General features: G+C 46.4%; 1 protein-coding gene across 3 annotated transcripts in view; it reads right to left on the reverse strand.

The window, feature by feature from the left end:
• Positions 1–16,906, reverse strand: part of TFDP1 (transcription factor Dp-1) — a 53,707-nt gene that overhangs the window by 12,250 nt on the left and 24,551 nt on the right. For all 3 annotated transcript variants that reach the window (XM_066235740.1, XM_066235739.1, XM_066235741.1), the window contains exons 4-5: positions 4,357–4,463; positions 588–709 (exon numbers count right to left, since the gene is read on the reverse strand). In XM_066235740.1, the coding sequence (XP_066091837.1) occupies positions 588–709; positions 4,357–4,463 (229 nt within the window). The remainder of the gene's footprint in view (positions 1–587; positions 710–4,356; positions 4,464–16,906) is intronic.

Here is a 16,906-nt window from a genome sequence, read left to right on the forward strand (position 1 = left end):
ATCCCAACTACAGGAGGCAGCTCTCCCGCCCTTTACAGTATAACCATCACCCCAAAACTACAGGGGAGCAGCTCTCCCACCCTTTACAGTATAACCATCACCCCAAAACTACAGGGGAGCAGCTCTCCCACCCTTTACAGTATAACCATCACCCCAAAACTACGGGGGGCAGTTCTCCTGCCCTTTACAGTATAACTATCACCCCAAAACTACAGAGGGGACAGTTCTCCCACCCTTTACAGTATAACCATCACCCCAAAACTATGGGGGGCAGTTCTCCTGCCCTTTACAGTATAACCATCACCCCAAATCTATAGAGGGGGCAGTTCTCCCACCCTTTACAGTATAACCATCACCCCAAAAGTACAGGGGGGCAGTTCTCCTGCCCATTACAGTGTAGCCATCACTCCAGAACTACAGGGGGGGGAGCAGCTCTCCCACAGCCTGACCTCCTTTACGAGGAAAAGCATGCCTTGACTACACATCTCTTTGGGCCACGCATTGGACATTTTCAATCCTCTATTGTAACAATCAGCCCCTGTGGCCACAGAGAGCTAGGGGGTTACAATTCTAGGCAATGTGCTCACCCGGCAGACCAAGGTGAGGGGTCTGAAGGCTGGTTCTGTGAGACAAAGTGAGTGTTAGGGGTGTGTGGGCTTCCTACCACGATAGTGTTTGGCGCTGCCGGTCTCTGAGGCGTACCAATTACCTACAGTCAAAAAAGACAATTCAGAACACAATCAGAAATCTCCCGCATATGACCTTGCCATTTTATCATTTCTCGTTATCTACAGCCACCGTTGAATTGTATTAACCACAAATATCAGAAAGAACGATGACCATGTGAGTAACCCAGCAGCTGACCTCTCAAACTATGGAAGATATATGACCACACCTATTCTGAATGGGTCTTTACTTCCCTCCATCAACCTCAGGCATCTTCTCCAGTTACACAGAAGCAGCAGGAAACGTCAGACAGCGCAAACAAGCCCGACAGAACAGCGCGCACGTCCGGGGCACATCAGCCTCAATGCAGTGGGGTATATACATCCTGTGCCCCAGATCACAGAATTCTGTGGGGGAACTTAGCACGTAACTCTCACCCTTTTACTTCCCTTTTAACAATTTGGATAAGGATAAAAATCTATCCTTCAGTGGTGCTAAAATGAGGCCAAAAGACAAACAGAAAATGGCTTTCAGAACAAAAGGAACACAAGGCGAGACTCTGGTGCCCCCATCAGCTTGTCAGCATGAGAATCCCATCCCGATGGTGGTTTTGTGCAGGCCCCCGGGAGCCCCAAACAGCACAGGGTGGGGAAGGGAAGCAATTATCACTGGAAACAAGGGCAAGAGGCCCCGCCCTCACAGTACAGCCCGGACAAGCATAGTTCTTGGAGGGGCGGGGCCGACCTGGCCCTTGCTGGCTGTCTGAGCCCCCGGGACCCATCTCCTCACCACAGGAAGGGACACCCTGCTTTGCCTTTTGACAACAAGCACTTAGAACTTTGGTCCCATCAATTCATATTCAAATATTAACATGGGGGGACACACAGACATTGCCTTGTACAGCCAAGAAAAATTCCAACTTTGCTGGCAAATACTGTATGATCTCACTTATATATGGAATCCGAAAGTCAATAAAACACACAAGCTCAGAGGTAGGAGGTGGGCAAAACAGGCGAAGGGGATTACAAGATACAAACTTCCCGTTATAAAATAAGTCCTGGGATGTAATGTACACTAACCATAGTTAGTAATGCTGTATTGCATATTTAAAAGTTGCTAAGAGTAGATGTTAAAAGTTCTCACCACAAGAATAAAAATTCTGTAACTATGTATGGTGATGGATTTTAACTAGACTTGTGGTAATCATTATGCAGTGTATAATAGGAATATTGAATTATTACATTGTGCACCTGAAGCTAATATAATGCTGAAAGTAGAGTACAGCTCGGTAAAAAGTAAAACAAAATTTCAAATTTTCAAAGATATTGTTGTGTGACTCTATCTAAACTGATAGAAAGACCCAGGAAATTATTCAGAAACATTATTTCTCAGTTACTACACAGTCAAGTACCTCAGTGACCTAATGTCGTTGAACATGCTAACATCAGGCACCTGAACACTAGGGCAGCTTCACCCGAGGGCAGAGGGCAGACTGTGGCCTTAGCTACCACCTGGCTATTTTAAGCAGGCTCCCTCTAGTCCCCTTCTTAGCAGGATAAGTGTGCTATCTGCCGTGGCCCTGGGACAGCTGACCCGGCACTTTGTAAATTATCCCTAAGCCCAGGTCACCCGTCAATGTTAATGATCCACTAACCACGAAAAGAAAAATAGCTAAACTGAATTACATTCTTTTAATTCATATTTCCAATGATAAGAGTTTCATTACAGTGTTTTTCAAACTGTAGATCACCCTCATTCAAAAGCCTTGAAATCAAAACAGAATTTTCTGGAAAAATGAAACAGGAGAGAAAAGAGAACAAATCTCCCAGAGGACGGATGCCTTGTTAAACTGTCGTTTCTGTCACACAAGTGCATGCATTTACCATTTACGGGCGCTGGGTCACAGCGGAGAATGCACACCTGCTAAGGTTCGTGGTCCACAGTGCAGGAAACACAGAGACCCGTCATGCAGGGCGCTTGCCCTGCCAACCTCACATGCTGCAGCTCCACTCGGAACAGGGCTACCTAACTTCAGGATCAGTGCCCCACTGGGCTGACCTGGGCCCTGAGACAAATGCCCTCTCTATCATCCTCTCCCAAAGCTGCGCCCCTTCCTTAGCTCAACTGTTCTGCAATGTGAACAGGAAGCCGGAGCACCAGGCACGCAGCAAGGTCTCAATAACTGCTCACTGGGAGAACAGCCTGCCTAGATGACAGGACAGGTCAGCAAGGAGGGCTTCTTGTGCCCGCTGGCCATCACCCATGCCCTCCGGGAGGGGTGCAGGCCACCAACGCCTGTGGGCTTTCTCTCTCTGCTTTCTTGCTTTCACTATTTTACCTGAGAACTTTGCCCTGTGGGGAACAGCTCTGTCTGGGCTGGGAGCCCAATGCCCGGCGCAGATTAGATGAAGTGGGAAGACTTAACAAGCCCCGGGTTACATTATCACTCCCCTGAAGATGAAGCCTCACCTCTCATGTCAGAAATCAGCTAGCCCTCTTATTCTTAATCCTTTGGTATATAAAATTTTAAGAGACATTTGCAATGTATAAGCTTTCATTTCTAGTACTGGGATTTTGCAAAGGATGAATTACCATTACTAGCTCCACCCAAAACGGCTGGATTCAAATCAGTGATTTAACTCCCAGACTGACAAAGTTTAATATGCACTGAGAGAAAATCTCCCCATAATTTTTTCCCAAATATTTACAGTTGAAATAAAAATCAAACTGTTCCTATAATTAATGAGGCATTCCCAAGCTAAATTTCGCTGTAATACACAGTACCTATAATATGAATTATAAATTATGATATAAAAGTGATATTTAGCTTATGTCAAAAAAAAATTATTAAAAAACTACAATGCCCCAAATGTGATCTACATACTATTTCTTTGAAAAAGATCACAGCTATTCTGCTAAGCAAACATGACCACATTTAACTGAGAGAGGCTAAGTGACAAGAAGCAATTATATACCTGCCAAAGGTGGTCACCTGGAAACAGGGCCTGAGATGTGAACAAGTTTAGGGAGGTGGTAATGCCCTTCTCTTCTCATGGGGGCGCATGGCCCAGGAGTAGGAATGACGTCCGCCTAACCAGGGTCACGACAGGAAGAGGTCTGCTAGACCCCACTGGTGGGCACCACTCAGTCCCAGGAGCACAGGCCTTCCTCGGGCCCCTCCTGTAGTTCTGGCACGGGCAAGGACACACTTGTCAGAGGACCCTGACAGCCTGCGGAGCCCTAGCCCCACAGGACCGGTGCACGGACACCACCCTCCCTTCCCCAGCAGGTAACGTCCACCCTAAGTAGTGCCAAAGCCGGGATACAGCCAGCCCCACACGACTCCAGGCCACTCTGCCTGAGCTCTTCATGTCACACCTGGGAAACCCGTCAGCCAGACTCGGGACTGGCAGGGAACCCACAGCGACAGGGGAAGCGCTCGGCCTGGGCTGAGCCCCGCCATCCACCCGCACAGAGGGGGAGGTCCAGCCCGCAGCAGAGCACAGACGCGGTGGGAGACCACCTGCACTTCAACCACAACACTCCTGAAGCCTCTGAGGACGGCGACCGGCCAGCCCTGGGAGCATTCAACAGGAGACTGCGAAAGCAGACCTCACCCCCCAAACTCCGAGCTGGAACTAAGGGTCGCTTTCCCGAAGCCGTCAGCCCGCCCTGCCCAGGGCCCCTTACCACTTGCTGTGCAATGTTGACATTGGACTGTCCAAACGTTTTTGGCAAGAGCTGCTTCCCAAGTGTGTTTATTGTGGAGGGGTGAACGGCTACTAAGGACACAACACCTGCAATGCAAGGAAACGAGGTTAGTTCTTTGCTGAATTAAGGCCGAGAGTGAGTTTCAGGACAATGATGCTTCTAATCAGAAAGTCTCACTTGCCTCACTTGACCGTTTTAGATCTATGGGTCAATAATACACACCTTGACTAAGCTTCATTCTCGATTTAAGGGGGCTGCGTGGACACAACTGCGTGTTCTCCCGTACAATCAGCCCCACTCTGGGGTTGGGGGTTCAGGAGCCCCCCGGTGTTATCACCAACCTGCCCCAAACCCCTGTCTGCCCATCTACATAATGTTCTGGTGGGACTCTAGGTTCTAGAGGTAATAATAACTCTTAAAAGGCTATCATTCTATGACAATTAGAGAATACCCAAGTGAGAACTACGCTGATTTCCATCCAGGCCCTTCCCACATGAGGAAAGGAGCAACCCCTGTTCTGGTCACGCCACTACACCCTCCTGGTTTCGCTAAAGCAGACTGGCGATGGAGAGCCGGAAGCCAGGGTTCCTGTCCTCTGCGGGCTTGGAACTGGTCCCTGGCCAGGCCGCAAACAGGGCTAACACGGGGATGCCATTTTCCTTCATTTCCACCAGGTTCAGCGTCACGATGACCTCCAAACCACCACTACGGCATCACCTTCAATTCAGCCTGGTCTCAAGTTCCACTTTATAACCCTTTCCAGTCCGTGCATTTTAAAGAACAGACTCCTTCAAAATTCAATAACCAATGAATTTTGCTGCTACATATGAACACAGTTAAGTTCTCTTTAATAACCTAAACTGACCAAGACAGCTATTCATCCTTCAATTCAAGTGGTTCAATATGAATATTTAATCAACAGCAACAGATATTTAAATAATTTTCTGTAAAGAAGTTTATCTGCTTTGAGTTTTTTATTTTCTTTTAAAAATAAGAGATCTCCAGCACGGGGCAAAAGTAGGCTTACAGTTGTGAATACACAAAACACAGTTTATTCTTGTATTATTACTTACCAATTATTGTATTATTTTCCACATAAAAAACTATAAACCTAGATTGATGCACCTTTAAGTAGACTCACCAAGAAAAAGAGAGAGAGGGCTCAAATAAATAAAATTAGAAATGAGAGAGGAGAAATAACAACTGACACAACAGAAATACAAAATATTGTAAGAAAATACTATGAAGAACTGTATGCCAAAAAACTAGACAACCTAGATGAAATGGACAAATTCCTTGAAACGTACAATCTTCCAAAAATCAATCTGGAAGAATCAGAAAACTTAAACAGACCAATTACACCAAAGGAGATCGAAACAGTTATCAAAAAACTCCCAACAAAGAAAAGTCCGGGGCCCGATGGCTTCACAACGGAATTCTACCAAATATTCAAAGAAGATCTAACTCCTATCCTTCTCAAACTATTTCAAAAAATTCAAGAGGAAGGAAGACTTCCAAACTCCTTTTATGAGGCGAGCATAATTCTGATTCCAAAACCAGGCAAAGACCACACAAAGAAAGAAAATTATAGGCCAATATCTCTGATGAATATAGATGCTAAAATCCTCAACAAAATATTAGCAAACCGGATCCAACAATATATGGAAAAAATCATACACCATGATCAAGTGGGATTTATTCTGGGGAGGCAAGGCTGGTACAATATTCGTAAATCAATCAATGTGATTCATCACATAAACAAAAAGAAGGAGAAAAACCATATGATAATTTCAATAGATGCAGAAAAAGCATTTGATAAAATCCAGCACCCATTCATGATCAAAACTCTCAGCAAAGTGGGAATACAGGGAACATACCTCAACATGATAAAAGCCATCTATGAGAAACCCACAGCCAACATCATACTCAATGGGCAAAAATTAAAAGCTATCCCCTTAAGATCAGGAACAAGGCAGGGGTGCCCCCTTTCACCACTCTTATTTAACATAGTCCTGGAAGTCCTAGCCACAGCAATCAGACAAGAAGAAGAAATAAAAGGCATTCAAGTTGGAAAAGAAGAAGTAAAACTATCATTATTTGCAGATGATATGATATTGTATATAGAAAACCCTAAAGTCTCAGTCAAAAAACTACTGGACCTGATAAATAAATTCAGCAAAGTGGCAGGATATAAAATCAATACTCAGAAATCAGAAGCATTTTTATACACCAACAATGAACAGTCAGAAAGAGAAATTAAGGAAACAATCCCCTTCACAATTACAACCAAAAAAATAAAGTACCTAGGAGTAAACTTAACCAAGGAGACTAAAGACTTGTACTCGGAAAATTACAAAACATTGATAAAAGAAATCAAGGAAGATACTAACGAGTGGAAGCATATACCGTGCTCATGGTTAGGAAGAATAAACATCATTAAAATGTCTATATTACCCAAAGCAATTTATAAATTCAATGCAATACCGATTAAAACACCAATGACATACTTCAAAGATATAGAACACATATTCCAAGAATTTATATGGAACCAAAAAAGGACACGAATAGCCTCAGCAATCTTAAAAAAGAAGAATAAAGTGGGAGGTATCACACTTCCTGATATCAAGTTATACTACAAGGCCATTGTACTCAAAACAGCCTGGTACTGGCATAAGAACAGGCATATAGATCAATGGAATAGAACAGAGAACCCAGAAATAAACCCACAGTTCTATGGACAACTGATATTTGACAAAGGAGGTAAGGAAATACAATGGAGTAAAGACAGCCTCTTTAACAAATGGTGTTGGGAAAATTGGACAGCTACCTGCAAAAAAATGAAACTAGATCACCAGCTTACACCACTCACAAAAATAAACTCAAAATGGATAAAAGACTTGAATGTAGGCCGTGAAACCATAAGCATCTTAGAAGAAAACATAGGCAGTAAGCTCTCCGACATCTCTCGGAGCAATATATTTGCTGATTTATCTCCACAGGGAAGTGAAATAAAAGACAGGATAAACAAATGGGACTATATCAAACTAAAAAGCTTTTGCACAGCTAAAGACAACAAGAACAGAATAAAAAGACAAACTACACAATGGGAGAACATATTTGACAATACGTCTGATAAGGGGTTAATAACCAAAATTTATAAAGAACTTGTAAAACTCAACACCAGGAAGACAAACAACCCAATCCAAAAATGGGCAAAAGAGATGAATAGACACTTCTCCAAAGAGGACATACAGATGGCCAATAGGCATATGAAAAAATGCTCAACATCACTAATCATTAGAGAAATGCAAATTAAAACCACAATGAGATATCACCTTACACCAGTCAGAATGGCGCTTATCAACAAAACAACACAGAATAAGTGCTGGCGAGGATGTGGAGAAAAGGGGACCCTCCTGCACTGCTGGTGGGAATGCAGACTGGTGCAGCCACTGTGGAAAACAGTATGGAGATTCCTCAAAAAACTGAAAATCGAACCGCCTTTTGACCCAGCTATCCCACTTTTAGGAATATACCCCAAGGTCACCATAGAACGGCTCGAAAAGGAGAAATGCACCCGCATGTTTGTGGCAGCATTGTTCACAATAGCGAAGATCTGGAAACAGCCCAAGTGTCCGTCAGAGGACGAGTGGATTAAAAAACTTTGGTACATATATACTATGGAATACTACTCAGCCATAAGAAATGATGACATCGGATCATTTACAATAGCATGGATGGACCTTGATAACATTATACAGAGTGAAATAAGTAAATCAGAAAAAAAACTGAGATGAATCCATACATAGAAGGGACATAAAAATGAGACTCAGAGACATGAACAAGAATGTGATGGCAACAGGGGTGGGGGGGTTGGGGGAGGGCGGAGGGGGTGAAGAAGGAGAGAGGGGTTAGGGGAGGGGAGGGGCACAAAGAAAACCAGACAGAAGGTGACAGAAGACAATTTAACTTTGCGGGAGGGGTATACAGCACAATCAAATGTCAAATAAATCTAGAGATATTTTCTCTCAACATATGTACCCTGATTTATCAATGTCACTGCATTAAATTTAATAAAAAAATATTAATATTAAAAAAAACAAAAACTATAAACCTACTTTTGCCCTACCCTGTCTATCCTAAAGCAAGTATGATATTTTGAGAATTGTTCTAGAGATGTTAAAGATATTTCAAAAGACAAAAATAAAGTTTTACAGATATTTAAAATACACATAAAGCCCTGGCCGGTTGGCTCAGTGGTAGAGCGTCAGCCTGGCGTGCAGAAGTCCTGGGTTCGATTCCCGGCCAGGGCACACAGGAGAGGCGCCCATCTGCCTCTCCACCCCCACCCCCTCCTTCCTCTCTGTCTCTCTCTTCCCCTCCCGCAGTGAGGCTCCATTGGAGCAAAGATGGCCCGGGCACTGGGGATGGCTCCTTGGCCTCTGCCCCAGGCGCTAGAGTGGCTCTGGTAGCGGCAGAGCAACGCCCCAGAGGGGCAGAGCATCGCCCCCTGGTGGGCGTGCCGGGTGGATCCCGGTCGGGCGCATGCGGGAGTCTGACTGTCTCTCCCCGTTTCCAGCTTCAGAAAAATACAAAAAATTAAATAAATAAATAAAATAAAATACACATAATACAGCCCTGACCAGACAGCTTGGTTGGTTAGAGCACTGTCCAGAAAAGCAGAGGTTACTGGTTGATCCCTGGTTAAGGCACACACAGGAACAGAGTGATGTACCTGTCTCTCTCCCACCCTTCCTCTCTAAAATCAATAAAATAAACATAAAAAAATATGCATTAATATATTCCTTTTCAGATTTACATGTAGAATGTAATTAATAAGTTTTCAGGAATACTAAATTAATTCATTTAAAAAGGTTATGCTGGTTATTTTAATTTACAAATGATTATCTAATTTTCAATGAATTTGAAGAAAGAAACAGATCTTCAAGCTCAGAAGCCTACAGAGTCACTGTCAACATCAGCAGTTCAGGCAGTTCTTATGACATCATATACTAAAGCTTATTTTGTACATCACATTTTTAGAAGTCAACACATCAACGGATACGACCAGGAGGTCATCTTCTATGGCTAGACCTGCAGGTCGAGCCACAACACCTGCCCACCACACAAGATAACACAAACTACCCCAGAAACACAGCTTTGTCTTTCTTTCTATAAAATAACATGCTCAGAGCCCCAATCTTGGACTCCCACTTTCTGCCCCAGCTGGGAAATGAGGACACTCTGGGGGTTTCAGGGCAATGGCCGAGCTTGGAGGCAGAAGTAGATTGGGGCCAGGACCCCTGTCTTCTATCTGTCGTTCCCACCAGGGTTTCTTCCTTGTGTTTTTAATGAGTGAGAAACTCTTCAAATATTAAAGACTCATTTTTGCACAGTTTTACTCCAGTGTGCCTAGAACGAACTACAGCGTTCCGTAAAGTCATGGTGCACTTTTGACCGGTCACAGAAAAGCAACAAAAGATGATAGAAATGTGAAGTCTGCACACCAAATAAAAGGAAAACCCTCCCAGTTTCTGTAGGATAACATGGCAGCATGTGCGCATGCGCAGATGATGACGTAACACCGTGTATACAGCGGAGCAGCCCACGGCCATGCCAGTTGAGATGTGGACGGTACAGAGGAAAGTTCAGTGTGTTCTGTGGCTCGCTAAATTCAAATCCATGACCAAAGTGCAACATGAATATCGGTGCGTTTATAACAAAGTGCCACCACATAGGAATAACATTACTGGGGGGATAAGCAGTTGAAGGAAAGCGGCAGTTTGGTGGAGAAACCCCGTTCTGGTAGGCCATCAGTCAGTGATGAGTCTGTAGAGGCTATACGGGATAGCTACCTAAGGAGCCCTAAAAAATCTGTGCGTGAGCCCACATCGAACTGCACTGAACAGGTATGAAACTGGGAGAGTTTTCCTTTTATTTGGTGCAGATTTCACATTTCTATCATCTTTTGTTGCTTTCCTGTGACCGGTCAAAAGTGCACCATGACTTTACGGACACACTGTATTATCATTTTATTATATTTTCTAAAGACACTTGAGCAGTAGAGTTAACCTTACAGCCCCAGACCAGTCCCACCTGCTCCCCGAATAGGCCCTGCCTGCAAATATCACTGCTGGATGGATGCATTCACTTCATCTTTCATACTTTCCATGCAGGAATACAAGAATGTATTATCTGTGTGGACTTTTAACATTTTAAAAATGATATATATTGAATGAATTCTGCAACCTTGTTTACACTGTTTTTGAGACTTATCCACAGAGAGATCTACGTGATTTCCTCAGTGCTGCAATGCTATTCCATTACGGTATTAATACATCGATGTTATACGAAAATGCTTTCAGTGTGTCACTCCCAGAATGCTGCAGTTACGTTGGAAGCCTCCCAGCGCTGAGCATGAGTTTCTCCCAGGTGTTTTCTCTCATGCAGATGCACCAAAGAGAACCTAGGTTCCAGATGACCTTCTTTCTGTGTTACAAGATCATCACAGGACCTCCACGTGGCTGTTCTGCATGCACACACACACGCATACATGCATACACCCAAACACGCGCCCCAAATACGTCCTTGCAATCACACCCACACACACACCCCAGCAGCCACGGTTCCTCTCCCAGATTTTTGGCAACTGCTGACAAAGTAAAAGTTGCTACTTTTTGTCAATCTCAAGAATGAAATGGTATTTCATTTTTTATTTCATCTAGCCATAAAAATTAAAATGTTTAACACATTTTTCTGATAGATTGACATCCACAATCTGTTTATTGGAAGGGGGGAAACTAACATTTCAGTTACAAGATGGGTTAAATTATAACACAGCCTGGGAATCTACTCACTAGAAATAATATTGTTTCAACTGTAAAATGATACAGCCTTTTTTTTTTTAAAAGAACTCTATAACAAAATATTTTCAAATATAAAGTTATGAAATGGAGAATTCCTTTCTTGGCAAGAAAATGAGTTAAAAATATACGTAGTCTGAACTGCTATAACCAGTAAAAGGAAAAGAATTCTAAAGTTATGTAAGCATATTTCCATAATTAATAATCATATTCTATTAAAATAGCTTAAATTATGAAAGCATATGGCCCTGGCTGGTTGGCTCTGTGGATAGAGCATCAGCCCGGCATGGGGACATCGTGGGTTCAGTCTCTAGTCAGGGCACGCATGAGAAGCAACCACCTCCCTCGCTTTCCCTCCCTCTCCCCGTCTTGTAGCCAGCGGCTTGTATGATTCGAGCATTGGCCCCAGATGAGGGCTGCCAGGTGGATCCTGGTTGGGGCGCATGCAGGAGTCTGTCTCTCTATCTCTCCTCCTCTCATTTAAAAAAAAATTATAAAAGCATAAAGTTTAGTGTTTCCTTGAAAATAATTTTAACCAAACATTTTAAAGTTTTCAAAACCTAACAATGTTTTAAGAGTTACTGTTTTGTCCACTATACTACAAATATTTTGTTTATTGATATTGCCAAAAGGGTCCCTAGAACATGGCCACCTGGACTGCTGCACCTTCACAAGCTGGCACAAATGAGGGCAGGTGCTACCCAGATGCTGCCCACAAGGGGCGTCAGTGGGCACTGGAGTAGCCAGACAGCTTTCTCCTCAGCTCACAAGCACCCAGGCACTTCCTTCCTGGGCCACCACCGCAGCCACACCCGGCCTGCAGACAGGCTGCTCATCAGCCAGCCACGTACACTGGGCAGAAACTGGCTCTGCGGGGAGCTCCTGCGTGGGTCCCAGCTGGGCTGTGCCACGGTCCGAGGGCTGCCCTACGGCCGTATCAGCTGGCTCAGCCCAGAACCTGCATCCCAGGTGACTTCCACACCACTTGGCTGTGCAGCAGCCCCTCTGCTCTTTGCTCAGCGTTTAACTGAACAACAGTCATCACCTCATGCCCAAAAGCAAGGTTTCTGTGTCACTACCATGCTTTAAATGTCCTTTGGGTTAAAACAGAGGAAAAGAAGAGAGAACAAGCTGATGCCTCTGCACCACGTTCCCCAGGAGGGCAGCCGTCTGAGGGGACGAACTGACATTCCACCACTTCCTCCTGCAACTGGGCTCCCCTCCTCACCACTGTGGAAAGGCCAGTCTAATTTACCCACCGTGTGTGCGGGCGCAGTTTGGACTCATCCGCTGTGTGTGTGCATTTGGGAGGGTACGGTTACATCTCAAAAATTACAAAGTAACAGCTTTCAGCCACACATCACCACTAAATTTTCATTTTCCCATCTCAGACCTGTAAAGCTGAAAGACAATATTAAAACAGAGGGAAAATGACACGCATCACAGGAGAATGCCCTCTCACCAGTGAGAGAAGACAATGCAGGAAGCAATATTTCCGGGTAAAGCCAGAGCATGTGGAGACAGGCCCTGCCGCCAGGAGCCTTAGAGCTCTTCAGGAAAAAGACAGGTTTATGTCAGTAGTTAATCAACAGGTATTACAGCTCCCTATCAAAAAGGTGCCAGGTTACAAAAGATGGCATTAGAAACTGACAAGAATGTCCCAGCTACAAAAAACTGAAGTTACACAATAGCACAGAGAAGATTACCACGTCTCAAAGCATTACATGCATGGACACGGGGGTAGAAAAGTGTACCCTTGGCCCTGGCCAGTTGGCTCAGTGGTGGAGCATCGGCCTGGAGTGTGGAAGTCCTGGGTTTGATTCCCAGTCAGGGCACACAGGAGAAGCAATCATCTGCTTCTCCACCCTTCTCTCTCCCCTGCTCTCTCTCTCTTCTCCTCCCATACCCATGGCTCAATTGATTTGAGTGCATCAGCCCCAGGCACTGAGGATGGTTCCATGGAGTCTCCGCCTCAGGTGCTGAAAATAGCTCAGTTGCAAGCATGGCTCCAGATGGGCAGAGCATCAGCTCCAGAAGGTGGCTGCCAGGTGGACCCTGGTTGGGGCGCATGCGGGAATCTGTCTTTCTATCTCCCCTCCTCTCACTTGGAAAAGAAGGGGAAAAATAATTTAAAAAACATTTTTAAAGTGTACTCTCAGGTAGAGATGGTGTTTTTATCAGTGAGCATGTATTATTTGTATAATAAAAACCTTTCAATTTGAAAAGGCAGGAAGCATGATGAAGTGCAGACGGATTCATAGAGAGAGGACAGAAAAAAGGGCACAGTTGAGCTATGATCCAAGGTCAGGTCTGTGCAGGGGATGGGCAGGGAGCAGGCCGTCAGGAAGGGTGTGCGGGCACCTGGGTGGTGGGGGAAGGCCGTCTGAGCCCCACTGCCACTTGGCTGGAAAAAAGACCCAAGGAAAAACCCTGAGAAACAAAGGTGAGAAGACCGGCCAGGCAAGGAGCTCAGACAGCTGAGGTGCAGGCTGGGGCAGGGCCTTCAGTGACAGGCACAGCACCCTCGACAGACTCATTCCAGCAGTGGGAGGCCACAGGAAGGAAGGGAGTAAGAGGAGAGACTGATCAGGACACGCGAAGTCGAGATCACCGACAACACCGAACGTCAGTACGGCTGTGGAAGGACTGGATGCAAAATGGTACAGCCATTCGCATTCGACACGTGACTAGTTTCCACTCCTCAGCATTTGCCCAAAGTTCGGAAACAAACGTGTGTGCAAAATCTCCAACAGTGTTACAGCCATGAGCAAACAATCACAAGCAATCCAGGAGACTGTCACAACTAAAACTGCACACAGGATTTACTGTCCAAATCTCTGCATCAGGGTTCTTGCCTTCAGGGCCTGTGGATACAAAGGCTGTGAGCTCAGCGCATTTTTTCTGAGGAAATAGAGCTTTTTGAGTCTCAAAGAATGTGATGGTCAACTTATCTGTTAGATTGCCACGGCATTTACTATGCCCCAGTTATCCGATCGAACACCATCCGCGGGGCTCCTCTGGAAGCTCTTTGTGGATATGGGGAACACTGACAATCACAGACTTACAGGAAAGGAAAACACCCAGACAAACCATCTAACCAGCTGAAGGCTGGACAGCAAAACCTGAGTTTTCCCCTGGAAGGAATTCTGCCTCATGACTGCAGCTCCTGCCTGTTTCTAGCCTGCCGCCTGCCCAGCAAATCTCAGACCTGCCAGCCCCACATCACACAGGTGTCCTCTTGAAACAAACCTCTTTCATACACATGGCATGCTTCCCACCAGCTCTGCTTTCTGGAGAACTCTGGCTGACACAGGGGTCCGGAGACACAGCAGACCAAAAAAAAGAGCGATATAGGTAGCCAGGAGCAGGGTGGTGCAGGGAGCAGAGACCGGAAGCAGAGCCAGGACAAGAACCCCAGTGGGGAGAGAGGGGCGGGGCCCACAGCAGGGTGCAGCAGGACACAGGTGCACAGAGGTGAGTCTACATCAGAACTCCAGCAGGAGCAGACGGGGAGGGAACTGGATGCTGGCTCTGGCCTCATCTCGGGATGTCATGGGTTCTCAGCCCAGGGCAGCAAGGTGCCCAGGAAGTGGCAACACTCGGGGCGCTGGCCTGCTCCTGAATTCCCAGCAGGTGGGCCTGAGGGCATGGTGAACTAGCCCCACAGGGATGGAATGCAAGGCAGACAGCGAGGCCAGTGCCTGCCCTTGGACGCCCCAGCCTCTATCCTGGCCTGGGCCACAGTTTCCTCCTCGGGGCCAGCCCATCCTTACTGCCTGACCCTCCACAGTGAGAACCAGCTCCTGCTCCTTCACAGTCACTCCAGAAAGACCAACTCACCAGCACATGCTGTGGACCACTGCCCTGGGCTCCCAGATGAGCGGCGTGGGAGCATCTGGGCCTTTGCCAACTGCCCCTAAGAAAGTGCCCATAGCGACCACTGAATCAAATGACATTCCGGCCCTGGCAGGTTGGCTCAGTGGTAGAGCGTCGGCCTGGCGTGCAGGAGTCCCGGGTTCAATTCCTGGCCAGGGCACACAGGAGAAGCGCCCATCTGCTTCTCCACCCCTCCCCCTCTCCTTCCTCTTTGTCTCTCTCTTCCCCTCCCGCAGCAAGGCTCCATTGGAGCAAAGTTGGCCCGGGCGCTGAGGATGGCTCCATGGCCTCTGCCTCAGGCGCTAGAATGGCTCTGGATGCAACAGAGCGACGCCCCAAGATGGGCAGAGCATCGCCCCCTGGTGGGCATGCCGGGTGGATCCCGGTCGGGCGCATGCGGGAGTCTGTCTGACTGCCTCCCCGTTTCCAACTTCAGAAAAATACAAATAAATAAATAAATAAAATAAAATGACATTCCCGTGTGTTGCTCATGGGGCTCCTCAAGCTAATGAAATACTAACAAATAACCCAAAGTAAAACCTCAAGTTAGTACAACAATGCTTAAAACTATCCTTAAAACTCCTGAACAAAAAACAAAACAAAACAAAAAGAACCCTCCTGAACCAGAAGCAAAAGGGAGCTGCTGCAGCAAACCTGCCGGTCAGGGCACAGGGAATTGAACCCGGGACTCCTGCACGCAGGCCGACGCTCTACCACTGAGCCAACCTACCAGGGCCGGAATGTCATTTGATTCAGTGGTCACTATGGGCACTTTCTTAGGGGCAGTTGGCAAAGGCCCGGTCCTGCTCTCTCCACGTCCAGGTCCCCACCAGCCAGAACAGCGTGAACTGACAAATGGCTCCACGTGTGAAACTAACTCTCTGGAAAAAGCAGGTGAAGCATGTGGGCAGAGGGAGAGCGGGAGTCGGGTCATGGAGATGTCGCCACGTGCCTTCTCACACCTAAAACACAGCTGTGAGGCAGAAGGGACGGGGCCTCGGGAGCAGGAAAGGAGCCCAGAACGCCTAGGAGGCCTCACCGGGCCCAGCAGAACGGCTGACACAGAGGGAGAAGCCCGCAGAGCCACAGAGGGGCGGCTCTGGAGTCCACCATCCACAGGGCAGCCAAAACTAGCCCGGTCAGGAGGGGAGGACGAGCGAGGTCTGGGTGCGCGGCCCGGGGCTCCCGATGTCAAGGCTTTCGGGAGCAGCCCGGCAAAGGCAACTGGGATGAGCAAGGCTGAGACAATGAGCTGAGGGACATGCGGGTGAGACGAGGGGGCTGCAGGGAAGCCAGGTCCTGCCCGGAGGGACACAAAGTATTCTCAGCGATGCCGAGAGCTCACACCAAAATATTTTAGTAGAGTCAAGGAACTATTATTTCCCAATTCTCCCAATTCCATTCCTTGGCTCACAATTAAACTCAATAGGAAGGAAAAGGAGACAGGCAATGTGTGGTCATAAGTAAGTTTACTTGGAGAGAAATTCAAAAATCAACACCAGAATGAAAGACTTCCATCATTTCCAAATTCAACGTTTGTGGGATTTTTTTCATTATTATTTCTGCTTCGTCACGTTAATAGAAAATGCCATGGCTTGCTTACACTGAATTTTCATGCAAACAATCTGTGAATGCCAAATACTGGCATCCGCAACCTACGCAGATAAGAAAGCGTGTGAGCACTGAATCCCCAGGGGGCTCTCCCTCCGTGGGCAGGGGGAAAGGGCATTTGAAGATAAGGAGCCGCACCATGACAGTCCAGGACCAGAGAAACCAGAAGAGCTGGCAGG

Source organism: Saccopteryx bilineata, chromosome 6 (assembly GCF_036850765.1).
Source record: "Saccopteryx bilineata isolate mSacBil1 chromosome 6, mSacBil1_pri_phased_curated, whole genome shotgun sequence".
Classification (NCBI taxonomy): Eukaryota; Metazoa; Chordata; class Mammalia; order Chiroptera; family Emballonuridae; genus Saccopteryx; species Saccopteryx bilineata.